The 13150-nt window shown below is 39.3% G+C and overlaps 1 protein-coding gene across 5 annotated transcripts in view; it reads right to left on the bottom strand.

Moving 5' to 3' along the window:
- The window catches only part of STK39 (serine/threonine kinase 39), a 304504-nt gene that overhangs the window by 41812 nt on the left and 249542 nt on the right, over positions 1 to 13150 (bottom strand). For all 5 annotated transcript variants that reach the window (XM_082465063.1, XM_082465065.1, XM_082465066.1 and 2 more), the window contains one exon: positions 10919 to 10987. In XM_082465063.1, the coding sequence (XP_082321189.1) occupies positions 10919 to 10987 (69 nt within the window). The remainder of the gene's footprint in view (positions 1 to 10918; positions 10988 to 13150) is intronic.

The raw sequence follows: 13150 nt of genomic DNA on the forward strand, positions 1-13150 counted from the left end.
ACAGCTGCAAGAATTAGGAGCCAAACAGTGAGAAGCCTGTGTGAGGAATGAACAGTCAGCTCACAGGGGAGGAAAGCAAGGCTACTGCCGAAGCCATTTGGAAGTCTTTCCTGTCCTTCTGACCCTGCATATCACAGACAGATTAGAAAGTGCAGAGACCTGGCAGTAGAATTCTGACCCCAGATCCATCCATCCAATGACGAAAAGGATCACGAGCACATGGAGTGTCTCAAGACCCGGCTAGCAATCACAGACTGGTAAGGAGGCTCAAAATCTATTCTAAATTAGACCTCCTGGGGGCCTATTACTGAAAAGATGCTGTGAATTTGATGTTCTTATTTCAAGTAACAATCTTCTCATGGCCGACCAAGTTCCCTAAGGGTGAAGATTAAGGCATTAATCTTTGCCTATTAAAAAATTAGGCAAAAATTTTTAAGAAAACCACCAAAACCTGTCTGCCAAGTCTAATGGACAGCCTCTTCTTCACTTTCTGCCATAGTGTACTGTGGCCAGAAGGGGCATCGAGCCAGGCCCGCGGGTTTACACCCAGGGCTATTCAAACGGTAGCCTGACTACAGATTCCTGCTGGGTGGTTCTGTAGCTCATCAGACATGGGCGTGTGTCCCAGTCTATTAGAATGTGACCAATCAAGGCCTCTCCTTGCCTTAAATGAATCTGGGGTGAAACATTCTTAGACACCTTTTGGATGCTAAACGTAAGTAGTGCAGGATTAAGAAGAAGGTACTCTTAAGAGTCAGCAGGAAGGAACTCTTTGTTTTAAAAAAATGGCAACCAAATACAAGGTATAGGATCAAGGTTAAGAGTGTAATTGGATATGAAGCCAAAAATAAAATGATCATAAGCCCACATTTCGTCAAAAATGTTGACCTAATTTTCTTTCTTGGCTTTAAAATGTTCTTATTTGGGTATACAAGTTTATTTTCTGTTATATAAAAAATTAGGAGGCAGTGACTTTTTTTTTACTAATAGAGTAAAAAATGCAGCAGAGAGATTTGGCTTGCTATTAAGAGATCTGCTTGTCAATCTGCTAACAAGCACAACTAAGAATCTACTTATATCTGCAATATTGTACTATTGATGGAATAGTTAAAATTCACATGGGCCAGAGATTTCTGAAGTGAGTAAACACACACACACGACTACAGCCCAAAACAGATCAATCTACTAATGAAATAGATTGTTCGACAAAAGAGCCATTTCCTTTAAATCCTATATACTTGGTAGTGTTAGAAAATATATATAATATTAGAAAAACTAGGTTTTCTGCACCAGATTAAACCTACTTTAGTTCCACCAGAAAGACATTCTCAGTACAAGTAGGGATTGGTATTTGGGGTTTATTGTAATACTACAGTCAGAAAGTTTGGCTGGATTGAATGGAATCCTCAGGCGTATCTGATTCTAGACTTACAAGACAGATTAACATAAATTAAAACAGGACAATTTAAAGTAATTGAAAAAAGCAAGACTCTGACAGTGGATGTCTAAAACTAATCCACTAGCAAGCTCTTGTTTCACTTAAGTGAAATTAAGCACACATCTTAACTGGAGTCTATCTTTATCAGTGGTTTTAAAGAGGATCCACAACTCCTAACTAAATAAAAAGTGACAAAGTTAATTAGAAAATCAGAGCTTACAGTGTGGTCTACTGATGTACTGATTCATCATCATGTGATTCAGAAACTGAGAACACCTTTGGGGGAAATTACAGATTTTATGCTTTTTAGAACTTCCTGGAAATAACCTTTGCCCGCATTTTGAAAGGTAATTTTGAATCACCCCCCCGCACCCCCCAAATCAGATGTCTTTGTAAACAATAAGTCTGCCAACCCTTATCAGGATAGTCAATCATCTTCCATTGGAATCTGCAGATAAGTAAGCAGAGGGGGTGGCTAAGGCTGGCAGTGGGTTCAATCATAGGAGTAGGCAGCTTCTTTCGGGGTTCTGATTTGGTTTGCTAGGAAAACTTTTCTTATGTTTAATTTCCTTGAATTTTGGGGGACAGGAGGAGTATGGTCAAAAAGGTTATAAAAATGATACTTTGTTAAAACAAAAATTGTATTTTACTTCAGTCTCTCTGTCTTTCTGTTGCACTTAAACAAACTTAAAAAATATATTAACTTTTAGGTCTGTGACCAAATTAATGCTGAGTGTGTGTATGTGTACGTACTCGCTCTTTGCATATTTATTCAGGCCTGGCTCCCAGCATTCGGCAGAGCCAACAGCTCTTTAAATATTTAAACAGCGAAACTGTGATCCTACCACCTTGCCAAAGAGTACAAATGCTGATTAAGATGGTCAGTCATCTAATGCATGGTACACTTTTTATATATATTAGATGGTCCAGCCTATCACTTGTAAATATTTTAAAATAATTTCTGTACACTATTTTTTCATATTAAAATTAATAATAAATTTTCCTACTTAGGCATTAATACCACAATAAGGATTTTTTAAAGAAGAAATGGTATTTGGAAAACCAGGAGCAATGAGCTACAATCAAATGGGCAGTGGCACATTTTTGAAAATGGCAACCCTATGCCATATCAAACTGTTCCACATTTATTTCTAGTAAATATATACAAGGAAAGTAATCAGTATAGTTCTCCCAAGCCACTTATAGTCCCTAATTCCCTAGCCTATTAAACTTAACATACTGACAACTTTTAATCAGGAATCACTCGACTGTATTTATTGACATCATTTAACTAACACTAAGCCTGTCTAAACCCAGGAAGGGCTTACCGAATTTTATTCCTTTTGTAAATTGTCTGTCACCATTTAAAAATCATAGTACAGTTGCTTAATAGAGACACTATTTTTTAATGAAAGTTCTCCTTCATTGAATTTCAACATCAATAAGCATCACAGCATAATCACTGAACTGAATGTAAGAGAGAATATGTTCACTCTTTTCCAAGACTTGCATTGTAAAAATGCACGGCTGCTCAATAAATCCTGGATCTCTCACAACAGACTTAAATATCCCTGGCTATAGCTGGGGGAACAAAGCACTTCACACATCCAACCATATGCTTATGAACGAGCAAATATTCTGTTGCTTGCGTACTTTGGAGCCTAAAGATACGTTGCCATTGTAGAGAAACATAAAAGCTGAAGGCCACCTGGAGGATCTACTGCACCCCAAGCAGCAATAGTAGTTTTAATAAAACTGTAATGACTCATTATGGTAAAAATTTATACCGACGAGCCTCCTCCACGCATCTACACCATTTACACACACACAGTTTTTAAAAGTTAACTGGCACAGTTTTAAAAGAGACTTCTAAAGGGAGAAGAGAATCAAGGCAGAAAAGCAAAGGAGATTCGTGAGATTGAAAAGGAGATACAGATGATAAAATGAGCCAAAACAGTCTCCAAAGGTTACCACAAGCAGAACTGAAGAAGTAGCCACAAAATTCTATTGTGTTTAAGAATCACCTGGGATGCTTGTTAAAAATGCAAATCTCCACCCTCTATGCCCAAGACTCCAGATTCTGTAACTCTAGGCTGGAATCAAGAAATGTGCATTTTAAATACGTACCCAAGGTAAGATTCTGATGCAGGCCATCTCACAGTCTATACTTCTGAGACAAACACTGTAACCCCAGCAAGCACTGGAAGACAGAAGGCCTTCTAGACCAACCACATTTCCTACCCAAGAGGCAAGACTCAAAAGTCATGTGAAAAGTCAATTCTTAAGAAAGAGAGAAAGAAGGGGAAGGTGGGCAGAGAGAGAGAGAGAGAGAGAGAGAGAGAGAGAAAAATCAATCATGGTGAATTACTCTTCAGTTTTGAGAGGGTGCATTAATATTTGTGTTGCCCAGGACATCAATTCATGAACTATTCCAGTGTTAAATTTCCCAAATGGAATTAAAATTATTCATTTATCCATAAACATATTGAAGTGCCTATGTGTGGCAAGGATGGTAGAGATTCAAAAAAATAGAAAACAAGCCTTGCCCTAAAGGTGCGCTCAACCTCCTCACAAAGAGAAGGTGGGCGCCAGGAGCAGAGCAGGATGAAAGACACATGTTGCTAAAGGTAAAAATAGTTCTCTGGTATTCAGGACGAGAAAAAACTGTCCTCTAGATTTCGTTAGGGAGGGGGTGAGCATCAGAGAAGGCTTCCTGGAGGTGGCATTTACAGTGAATCTTTGAGGGCAGACAGGTTTTGAACAGGATTCTCCATGCGCAGGAAAAGAGCATGCCAGGGACATAAACAGAATGTCCAAAAGTCCACTGAGAGAGCTTATGGGAATATATATAGCTAATATTAGCTTCCAGGGCAATGCTAACTGGTTACCTAGGCACAAAATCCCTCAAAGGAAAATTGTATAAATAAAGGCAGAAACAGAGCTCCCTTCTCAGGACACAGAAATTCCAACATCTGGCTCTCAACCCACTTAAAGGGAAAAAAAAAAAAAAGACATATGTTGTTGTTACAAAGCCAGGAAACGGTGGTGTAAAAACCCAGCAAAGAGCAGTCAGCAGGCACTTTCTCAAAAGGCAGCTGCCAAGCGGCTTCCTCTCCCACATTCACTCACTGTCAAATCTTGGACCCTGGAACGGGCCTTGGAGATTGAAGGAGGAGAGGTAACTGGCTAGCTTAACACTCAGCAGTGTTCCTTCTGCTGCTGAGGTCCTAACACTCATTCGACAGAGACTCAAAAATATCATGCAGCATAAGGCGTGAAGAGAATTCAGAACTTTTGCTTTCTTTTCTACATGAGTTTGTTTTTAATTTTCTCTCCTCTCTGCTTCTACTGCTGAGAAAACTTCTGATGGGCTGTTTCTGAACTAGGAGGCAAAGGGACCAAGTAGCTCTGCTGCCTCACTGGGGGTCCCTCTTTGAAGCAACTGGATCAAGGACTCAGATCTGGTCTATTTGTCAGCCATCCCAGCAAGGCAAGAGAAGCAAATTCATACGTGCATCAAGTTTTGCATCTTGCAAAGTTAACTTACTTTTTAAACCAACACCCACCCAGGAGGCCTTGTCATTCTTAGTTCTGATTTACACAAGGCCTAGATATATTTTCTGTTTCTTGCCTAAGGTAGTGCTGCATTGAAGCACAACTGAAGTGAGTTTATGATTTCAGTCTACAAATGCTGCATTTAATTTCTGTGCTGCTCTGCTTGTGTGAGAAAGCAATCACCCCATGTCACTAAACTGCTCCTTCAGTCTAAATTCTGCTTTGTGAAGGTCGGCGCTAAAGGCAGATTACCCTGAAGCTGGATACTGAAAAATTTTTTGTAACATTATGTTTGCCACATTACAGTAGAAGTCATAACACTCACTGAACCATAACATATACTATTGCTTTATTCAGTTTTTTTATATTGCCCTAAGCATTTACTCTGATTCAAGAGGAAATTCTGGTGGGGAAAAAAAGGATTTTTTAATCTATTTAAATGTTAGCTGTTTTATATTATGGAAACTGAAAAAATACACACACAAGAAATCACCCAGATCTCTACGTGCCAATGTTCTCAATTGAACTGGATTATTTTTGGTGCAAACTTTGTCAAGTGAATGTATTTCATATTTGTGAAATGCCACTCGAATTCTGTACTCTTGAAAGCAAGATTCTTAAAATAATTGAATCCTATACTTAAAATAGCCTTCTTTAGAAAGTGTTATGAGATATCTCTATATTTCAAGGTAGTATTTGTTTATCTCTAACAAGTTATTGAGTGGCTACTATATGAAATGTACAGTTTAGGCACCGGGAAAACAGCACTTAACAAAACAAAAATCCTGGCCTTCAAGAAACTTATGCTCAAGGGAAAATCCTATATAGTTAAAAAATGAATAAATGAACTATAGCCTATTAGATGGGGAGAGACTAGGTAAAGTACTTAAGTAAGGATGGGGGTAGAGAGTTGGGGGCGGGTTGCAATTCTAAGTAGGCCGGTCAGGGAAGGCCCCTTTGAGAGGCAGCATTTAAGCACTAGGAGATACCCAGGTGTACCTGGGGAAGGAGCATCCCAAGTATAAAAGCCAGTGTGGCTGGGGTGAAATGGGGAAGAGGGAGAGCCAAAGAGAGGGAAGGGTCTGAGAAATGACAGGGGACAGATCATATAGAGGATTGTAAGCCATTGAGATGTGGGATGGAGAGCTATTAGAGTTTTATTTAAAGCATTAATGTGATCTCACATTTTTTTCTTGAGATGTAATTCACATATCATAAAACTCACCCTTTTAGAGGGCACAATTCAGTGGTTTTTAGTATAGTCACAAGGTTGTACAACCATCACCACTTCTAATTCCAGAATGTTTTCAGCACTTCAAAGAGAAGCCCAAGACCCCTAAGCAGTCACTCCCCTTTTCCCTGTCCCTCTCAGGCCCTGGCAACCACTACTCTACGTTCTGACTCTACATTTGCATATTGTGGTCATTTCATATACATGGAATCATAATATGTGTGGCCTTTTGTATCTGACTTATGTTTTACTTGGATCTCTCTGGCTGCTGTGATGAGAATAGGCTGAAAGGAGGCAAAGTCATAAGCAGGGAGACCAGTGACCAGATGAAGGCAATAATTCAACTGAGAGATGAGAGGGGTTTGAAACAGGATGGGAGATGGTGAATAATGGCTGAGTCTTGGGTACATTTAGATAGGCTGGATATTGAGTATGAGAGAAAGAAAAGTCAAGGACAACTCTTAGGTTTCCGGCTTATGCACCTGAAAACATGGAGCTGACATCAACTTAGAGTACAAGGCTGCTGGAAGGGCAGATTGGGAGGAACAACAGAGGCTGCTTCTTGGAGATGTTAATTAAACCTGGGATAGTGATTAGCCTTCTATGTGAAGATGCCAAAAAGAGAGCTGAATATGAGTCTGGAATTCAAAGGATAGGTCTGTGCTGGAGATATAAATGTGGGAGTTAGAGAGTGGAAGGTATTAATACCATGTAACCAGATGGTATCACCAAGGATGTGAGTGACTAGAGAAAAGAGGAGAAATCCAGGGAAAGAGTTCTTGGACATGTCAATATTTCTGGGTCAGAGAGATGAGGAGGAACCAACAAAAAAGACTAAGAAGGAAGCATAAATAAGGTGGGAGAACCAAGAGAGAATGGAGTCTTAAAAACCAAATGGAAACACTTATGGAGCAGGGCATTGTCCACTATGCCCAATGCTGCTGACAGGTCACTGAGAATTAACCACTGGATTTAGGAGCGTGGCAGGCAGTCATTCACAGATCATGTATCTTCTCTCCCTCCATCTTGCTCACTCCACTCTGGCCACATCTATCTTTGCATTTGTCATTTTATCTACCAAGGGTGTGCCTTCCCCAGATATGGCTTTGGAAAAAATAGTCTGAGTGGAGTGAGGAAGTTGATTGGAGTGAGTTCAAGAGACAGTGGTAGAAGAAGAACTCAAGTCAGGGGCAATTCTTTTGAGGACTTTAGTTGTAAGGGGATGAAGAGAAGTAGCTGTAATGGGAGGTGGGGTAAAGAGAGGGCTTTAGAATGGGAGACAAAAACATGTCCATGTGCTGGTGGGACAAATCTAGTAAAGAGGGAAGTAAGTGATGCAGGAGGGGCTGAGATAGGTTAGAGGAGACAGAATTAAACACATTTCATCCTTCTATCAAGTAGTCAACACTTAAAATATAAATCATCTACTGATATAGGAAAAACAGATAAGGGCAAGCTATTTTTTTTTTTTTCCAGGAGACACCGAAACCAGTTAAAATGATCTAGGTCTGTTCTTCAAGGCTAAAGATATTGGATTAATTGTACACAGAGTGTCAGGTTCAGGATTAGGCTCTGGGCTTGGAGTCACAAGATCCAAGTTCAGGGACTATGACAAGTTATAATAACCCAGAAACTTCTTTTGATCTCCCTTTTTTGTCCATAAAATACTGATTAAAACCTGTCCTCTCTACCTTATAGAATTGATGTGATGATCAAATGAAATATGCAGACATTGTAACTCTTAGGTGCGCTGTCCCTACGAGGCGTGGTCAGTACTGCTAGATAAGGAACAAGTGCACACGCTCAGTCTCACTCCAACACTCTACACTTCAGCTCTAAGAAGGGGAAAAAGGCAAAATGAAAAATTGGGGGAAGAATAAATACAGCATAGAAAAACAGAAGCTCTCTGGTTATTTAAATCACACTCAATAAGCTGGACATGAATTATGCCATAATTTCCACTTTTAAAAAACTCAACAATCCAAAATCCTCTAGTTTAGATTCAGCTGAGCCTGGGGCAAAAAAAGAAGTACACTAAATTTGACTGTAGGCCTGAAGCAAGATCATCGTGACCTGATACTTCTCCACGAACCTCTTTTATTCTTCCTGCTCCACCACCTACCACGATGACCTCAAGTCAAAAGACTATGTGCTCCTCAACTTTTTGCCAAATAGGAGACATTAGTGGGTGTTCTAAAATTATTTTTTATTTGTTAATTAATTTTAAATTCTGGCTGCTTTGGGTATGGACCATAGCTCTCTTTAAGGAAAATATATCAATACCTTACAGGGTATCTTGATCTAGCCATTAACTTTTCTCCTTATTTCTTCAGGTAAACTAAGACACAGAGGTATGTGCTCATTTTTTCAAATGAGAGAATCTACCTTTATCAACTGTTAACATAAAGAATTCTGAGATGGAACTTATTGATACAATAGATGCCAAAGTTGAATAGATCTTATTACTCAACTTCCCCTCACATTTGATCAGAAAACTGAGGTAAGAACTCAGCTGGCCATGGGAACTCACAAGGTTTTAAAGTAAAGTATGAAAGACAATATACAAGGAAATATATACACACACCTGTATGTACATGTGCATGATGTATGTCACTTTCCTTTAAAATATGTCTATATCTCTTTACACATCTACCACTTGGCAAAGGAAACAGAGCTCCCTTGTGAGGCCAATGTGTATACTTCATGTGTAATTAATAGGGAAAAGCTTACTTTTTTCTAATTACAAAGATATCTTTGTATCTACATTTATGAATATTTGTATACCAATAACATATTAGATACTGATTCTTTAGTCAGAATTCCAATCTCCCACTAAACCCCGTTACTCTTATTTACATAAACAATTCACTTTATTTACTTTTTAATAAATTTATTTATTTATTTTTGGCTGCATTGAGTCTTCGTTGCTGCGCACAGGCTTTCTCTAGTTGCGGTGAGCGGGGGCTACTCTTCGTTGCAGTGAGCGGGCTTCTCATTGCAGTGGCTTCTCTTGTTGCGGAGCATGGGCTCCAGGTGCACAGGCTTCAGCAGTTGTGGCACATGGGCTCTAGAGCACAGGCTCAGTAGTTGTGGCGCACGGGCTTAGTTGCTACGTGGCATGTGGGATCTTCCCGGACCAGGGCTTGAACCCATGTCCCCTGCATTGGCAGGCGGATTCTCAACCACTGCGCCACCAGGGAAGCCCAAACAATTCACTTTATAATGATGTATATTATAGAGATTCTAAGAACAAACTATTCTGATGGCTAAGTATATCTACGTCAAGCTCCCTCTTAGTGACACACTCCAGTATTACTGGGGAAGGATTTATTTCAAGTAAGTGATTTTTTTAAAAGTTAAAACATATCATTTAAGGGGCCCAAGCTATTTCAAGGATTGGTTTTTTTTTTTTTTTTTCATTGAACCCAGGGTTTGTTTTTTTTTTTTAGTATTAATTATTTAATTTATTTATTTTGGCTGTGTTGGGTCTTGGTTTCTGTGCAAGGGCTCTCTCCAGTTGCGGCAAGTGGGGGCCACTCTTCATCGCGGTGCGCGGGCTTCTCACTATCGCGGCCTCTCCTGCTGCGGAGCACAGGCTCCAGACGCGCAGGCTCAGCAATTGTGGCTCACGGGCCTAGTTGCTCCGCGGCATGTGGGATCCTCCCAGACCAGGGCTCGAACCCGTGTCCCCCGCATTGGCAGGCAGACTCCCAACCACTGCGCCACCAGGGAAGCCCCAAGGATTGGTTTTGATTTGAATATTTTTAAAGAAAGTTTTATCATAATACTATTATAGTGTTATTATAATTATATTATATGTAATTAACAATATAATGAATGTCATAATTAACATTAATATTAACTCATCTTAATTACTTAGGGTCATCATTACCAATATGCAGTAATAGGCTACATTATAAAATCTTCATAAACTCAGAATTTGCTGAAGAGTGTGGAGCCCTTCACCCTCACCCTAGGTAGAATCAGGCTACGCTCCTTCTTAGATGACACTGTCTGCCTCTTACAGCTTTCCTGCCTCGCTTGGCCAGCCGTCACTTCTTGCTCCTATCAGCATGCCTAGAGCTAGCAGGCTCCCCTATTTCCACGCAGCTTTTTCTTGATTCTAAAAGTAGTAGAAAGAGCCACGGTCTCAAAGTGTGGTGATTCTGCCGCAACCCAGCTGCATGGCCCTGGACAAACCACTGAATCACTTTAGGAATTCGCTTCCTCGTCTACACAATGGTAGAACTGGCCTGAATGATCGTTAAGTCCTAGCCAACCTTAAAATTTTATAATGAATGAACCTTGCTAAGAGCTAGGAAAAAGAATAGAGAAACTCAGAGAAAGGACCTCAGAAGTTCCCATACTTTGCTGCACGGAATTTATAGTATCTTGGGTTTGCTATGTCATGGACGTTTCGGTCTTCTAGGTTCTTTGTTTTATCTCCAATAAGTGACGTTCTGCACTGGATAAATCACGTCCAGACAAATGGGACAGAATTACATTAAGAGCTTTTGAAACAGGAAGTTAAATATGACTCTTAAATATACTTATTTCACATAAAAGATAAGAATTCAAGAAATTTTCAGAAATTCACAGAATAAATTATTCCTTTATGAAAACTTTTGTTTCTAAGTGCATTTCCATTTGATGTATCAACAAAATGACACTACATGCATTAAAAAGTGACTTACCTATAACTACATCATGACCATCGACTAAGCCAGCAGAGAAGAGCTCCTGAGAAACGCCGTCTGCCGTATCTGCCCAAACGTGAAATGAAGGTGTATCAGTAACCATACAGTAAAAACCAACAATCCAGTACCATGTAAAATATATATTTTTCATTTAGAAAAATCATCCATGTGTGTTTCAATTCAACAATTCAGATTCTATCAGGAGGAAAATTCAGAAGCAATGTGAAATACATTTGCCACGTACAATTTGCATCCTTTGCTCTTTATTCAACAGAAGTTATACAAACTTACTGTTTCATTTTTGTTGAACCAAAAAACTATTACCCTTTGTCTACTATCTGAATTATTCTCAAATGCACCTCTAGAAGTTAGCTCATAACTGTTGCCTATGAACCCTGCTTTTCTTTCTTGCCAAGGTAAACTCCAGCCACCATCAATCCTTTTCTATCATTAGTAGCCACTGAGTTAGAATTTATGGCAAAGGTTGAAGACGTAGCATTTGATACAACCTCATATTTGGTACAAACAGCCTATGAGCTTGTTGGACTATTAAGATGAGCTATTTAAATTTATGCTATTAAGAAAATCCTTTAACATGACATTGATCATTTGATAGCAACAGACTCATTCTCTTAGAAAATGTGGTTGGATAAAAGAATGTAGTTTCTCAATGATAAGTGACAGGAGTTAGCAGTCTCATAAAGATGGGACTGAACAGGCTGTAGCAAGTGAATATAACTGAAATTACTTAATTGAGAGGTTATACACGAACATGATAATAGTGAGAAGTCTGTTTGAAGGCTTTGTAAAGGGAAATTGATAAATTGCCATGTGCTCAAAGAACCATTATGAACCCCTATGTTTTCACAAGGGAGATGACATGGTCTCCATGGCGGCCTGATATTCTCACAAATAGCCAGTACTATAGATGGATAAGAAGAAACTGGGAAAGCATAGCTCCTAAATCAAACAGCACCTAAACTGAATTGCAGTTTGCTATGCCAAAGCCTGCCCTCAACACAGACTGGGTTTCCCTGCTTAATCTGTGTTTCACATGTGGTGATTATGTATGTGGGCTCGAGTGTGTGTGTCTGTGTGTGTGTGCGTGCGCGCACACACTCGCCTGTATGAGCACATCGTTGAAGGTACAATTATCTTTCACACTGGGCTTTAATGTGCTTATTAGCCCAGTGTCTGACTCATAGTAATTACTCAACAAATGGTAATTGAAGATGATGAGGCAGTCAAAGATCATGTGAAACGCTCCTTACACCCTTGTGCTCTTTCTCCCTCTCATACGTGGCCCTATTTCCTAAATCTCCAATAAAAATTTGAGAGCTGATATATATTCTTTGTACTTTCAGAGAAACTGTGGTATTCTATCATTTTACTCATTCAGTGAAATGGAATGAAGGAAATGGAAAAGAAAAACATAGGAATCTTACTAAACAATGAAATTCCATAAAAGGTGGGCTTATCTTGGGCCTTGTCCTTACTGTTAGAAGTACAAGAAACACCTTATAAAATTCTCTCAGAGATAAAACCTCTCATAGCACGGAACCCAGGGTAGCATAATGAAAGGCTCTACTCTGAAAATGATGTAGCTTTAAAAGCTCGGCTAGAACATTCAGCCTCACAATCGCCATCTTCCTGGATGCCACTAGAAACTTCAGGAAAAGAAGCCTATTGAATTAAAGTGCCTGCCTCGTAGACGCCGGGCACAGAGTAGTCAGTGGTTACACTTCTACTGACTGACCTTCTGTTAAAGCAACTGGATGTGTTACCACCATCTCTAAAGTATCAGTAAGATCTTATACTTGAGTAAGGAGCTATAATCAAAGAAAGTAGTTGAAAATGGAATAATCAACAAAGTCACATTGAGGGCTAGCACTAAAGCAGTACGGAAGCAAATTAATGTTCCCAAATGATCAAAGTGTACAGCATCTCTGACTATTTTCAGGACTCTTGGGTACCAAATGAGTCATATTAAAATAGCAAAAGGGTTGTGCTGGTTGGTCAAAAATGGAAATATTCCTTGTTTGTGTGTGTGCCATTAAGCAGTTATTTTTCATGCATGTTAAGTAACATATCATTAATAGTTTAGAAAAAAAACTTGAAGGTAATTGGTAATTTATTTTTCTTTAAGCTGCTTGACATTCCTAATGTGTAAATGGGTTAAATAATCATAAATAATCACGTACGCTCTGCTTTCTAGATCATTACAGCAAC

This window comes from Balaenoptera physalus (assembly GCF_965194825.1).
Source record: "Balaenoptera physalus genome assembly, chromosome: 6".
Taxonomy (NCBI): domain Eukaryota; kingdom Metazoa; phylum Chordata; class Mammalia; order Artiodactyla; family Balaenopteridae; genus Balaenoptera; species Balaenoptera physalus.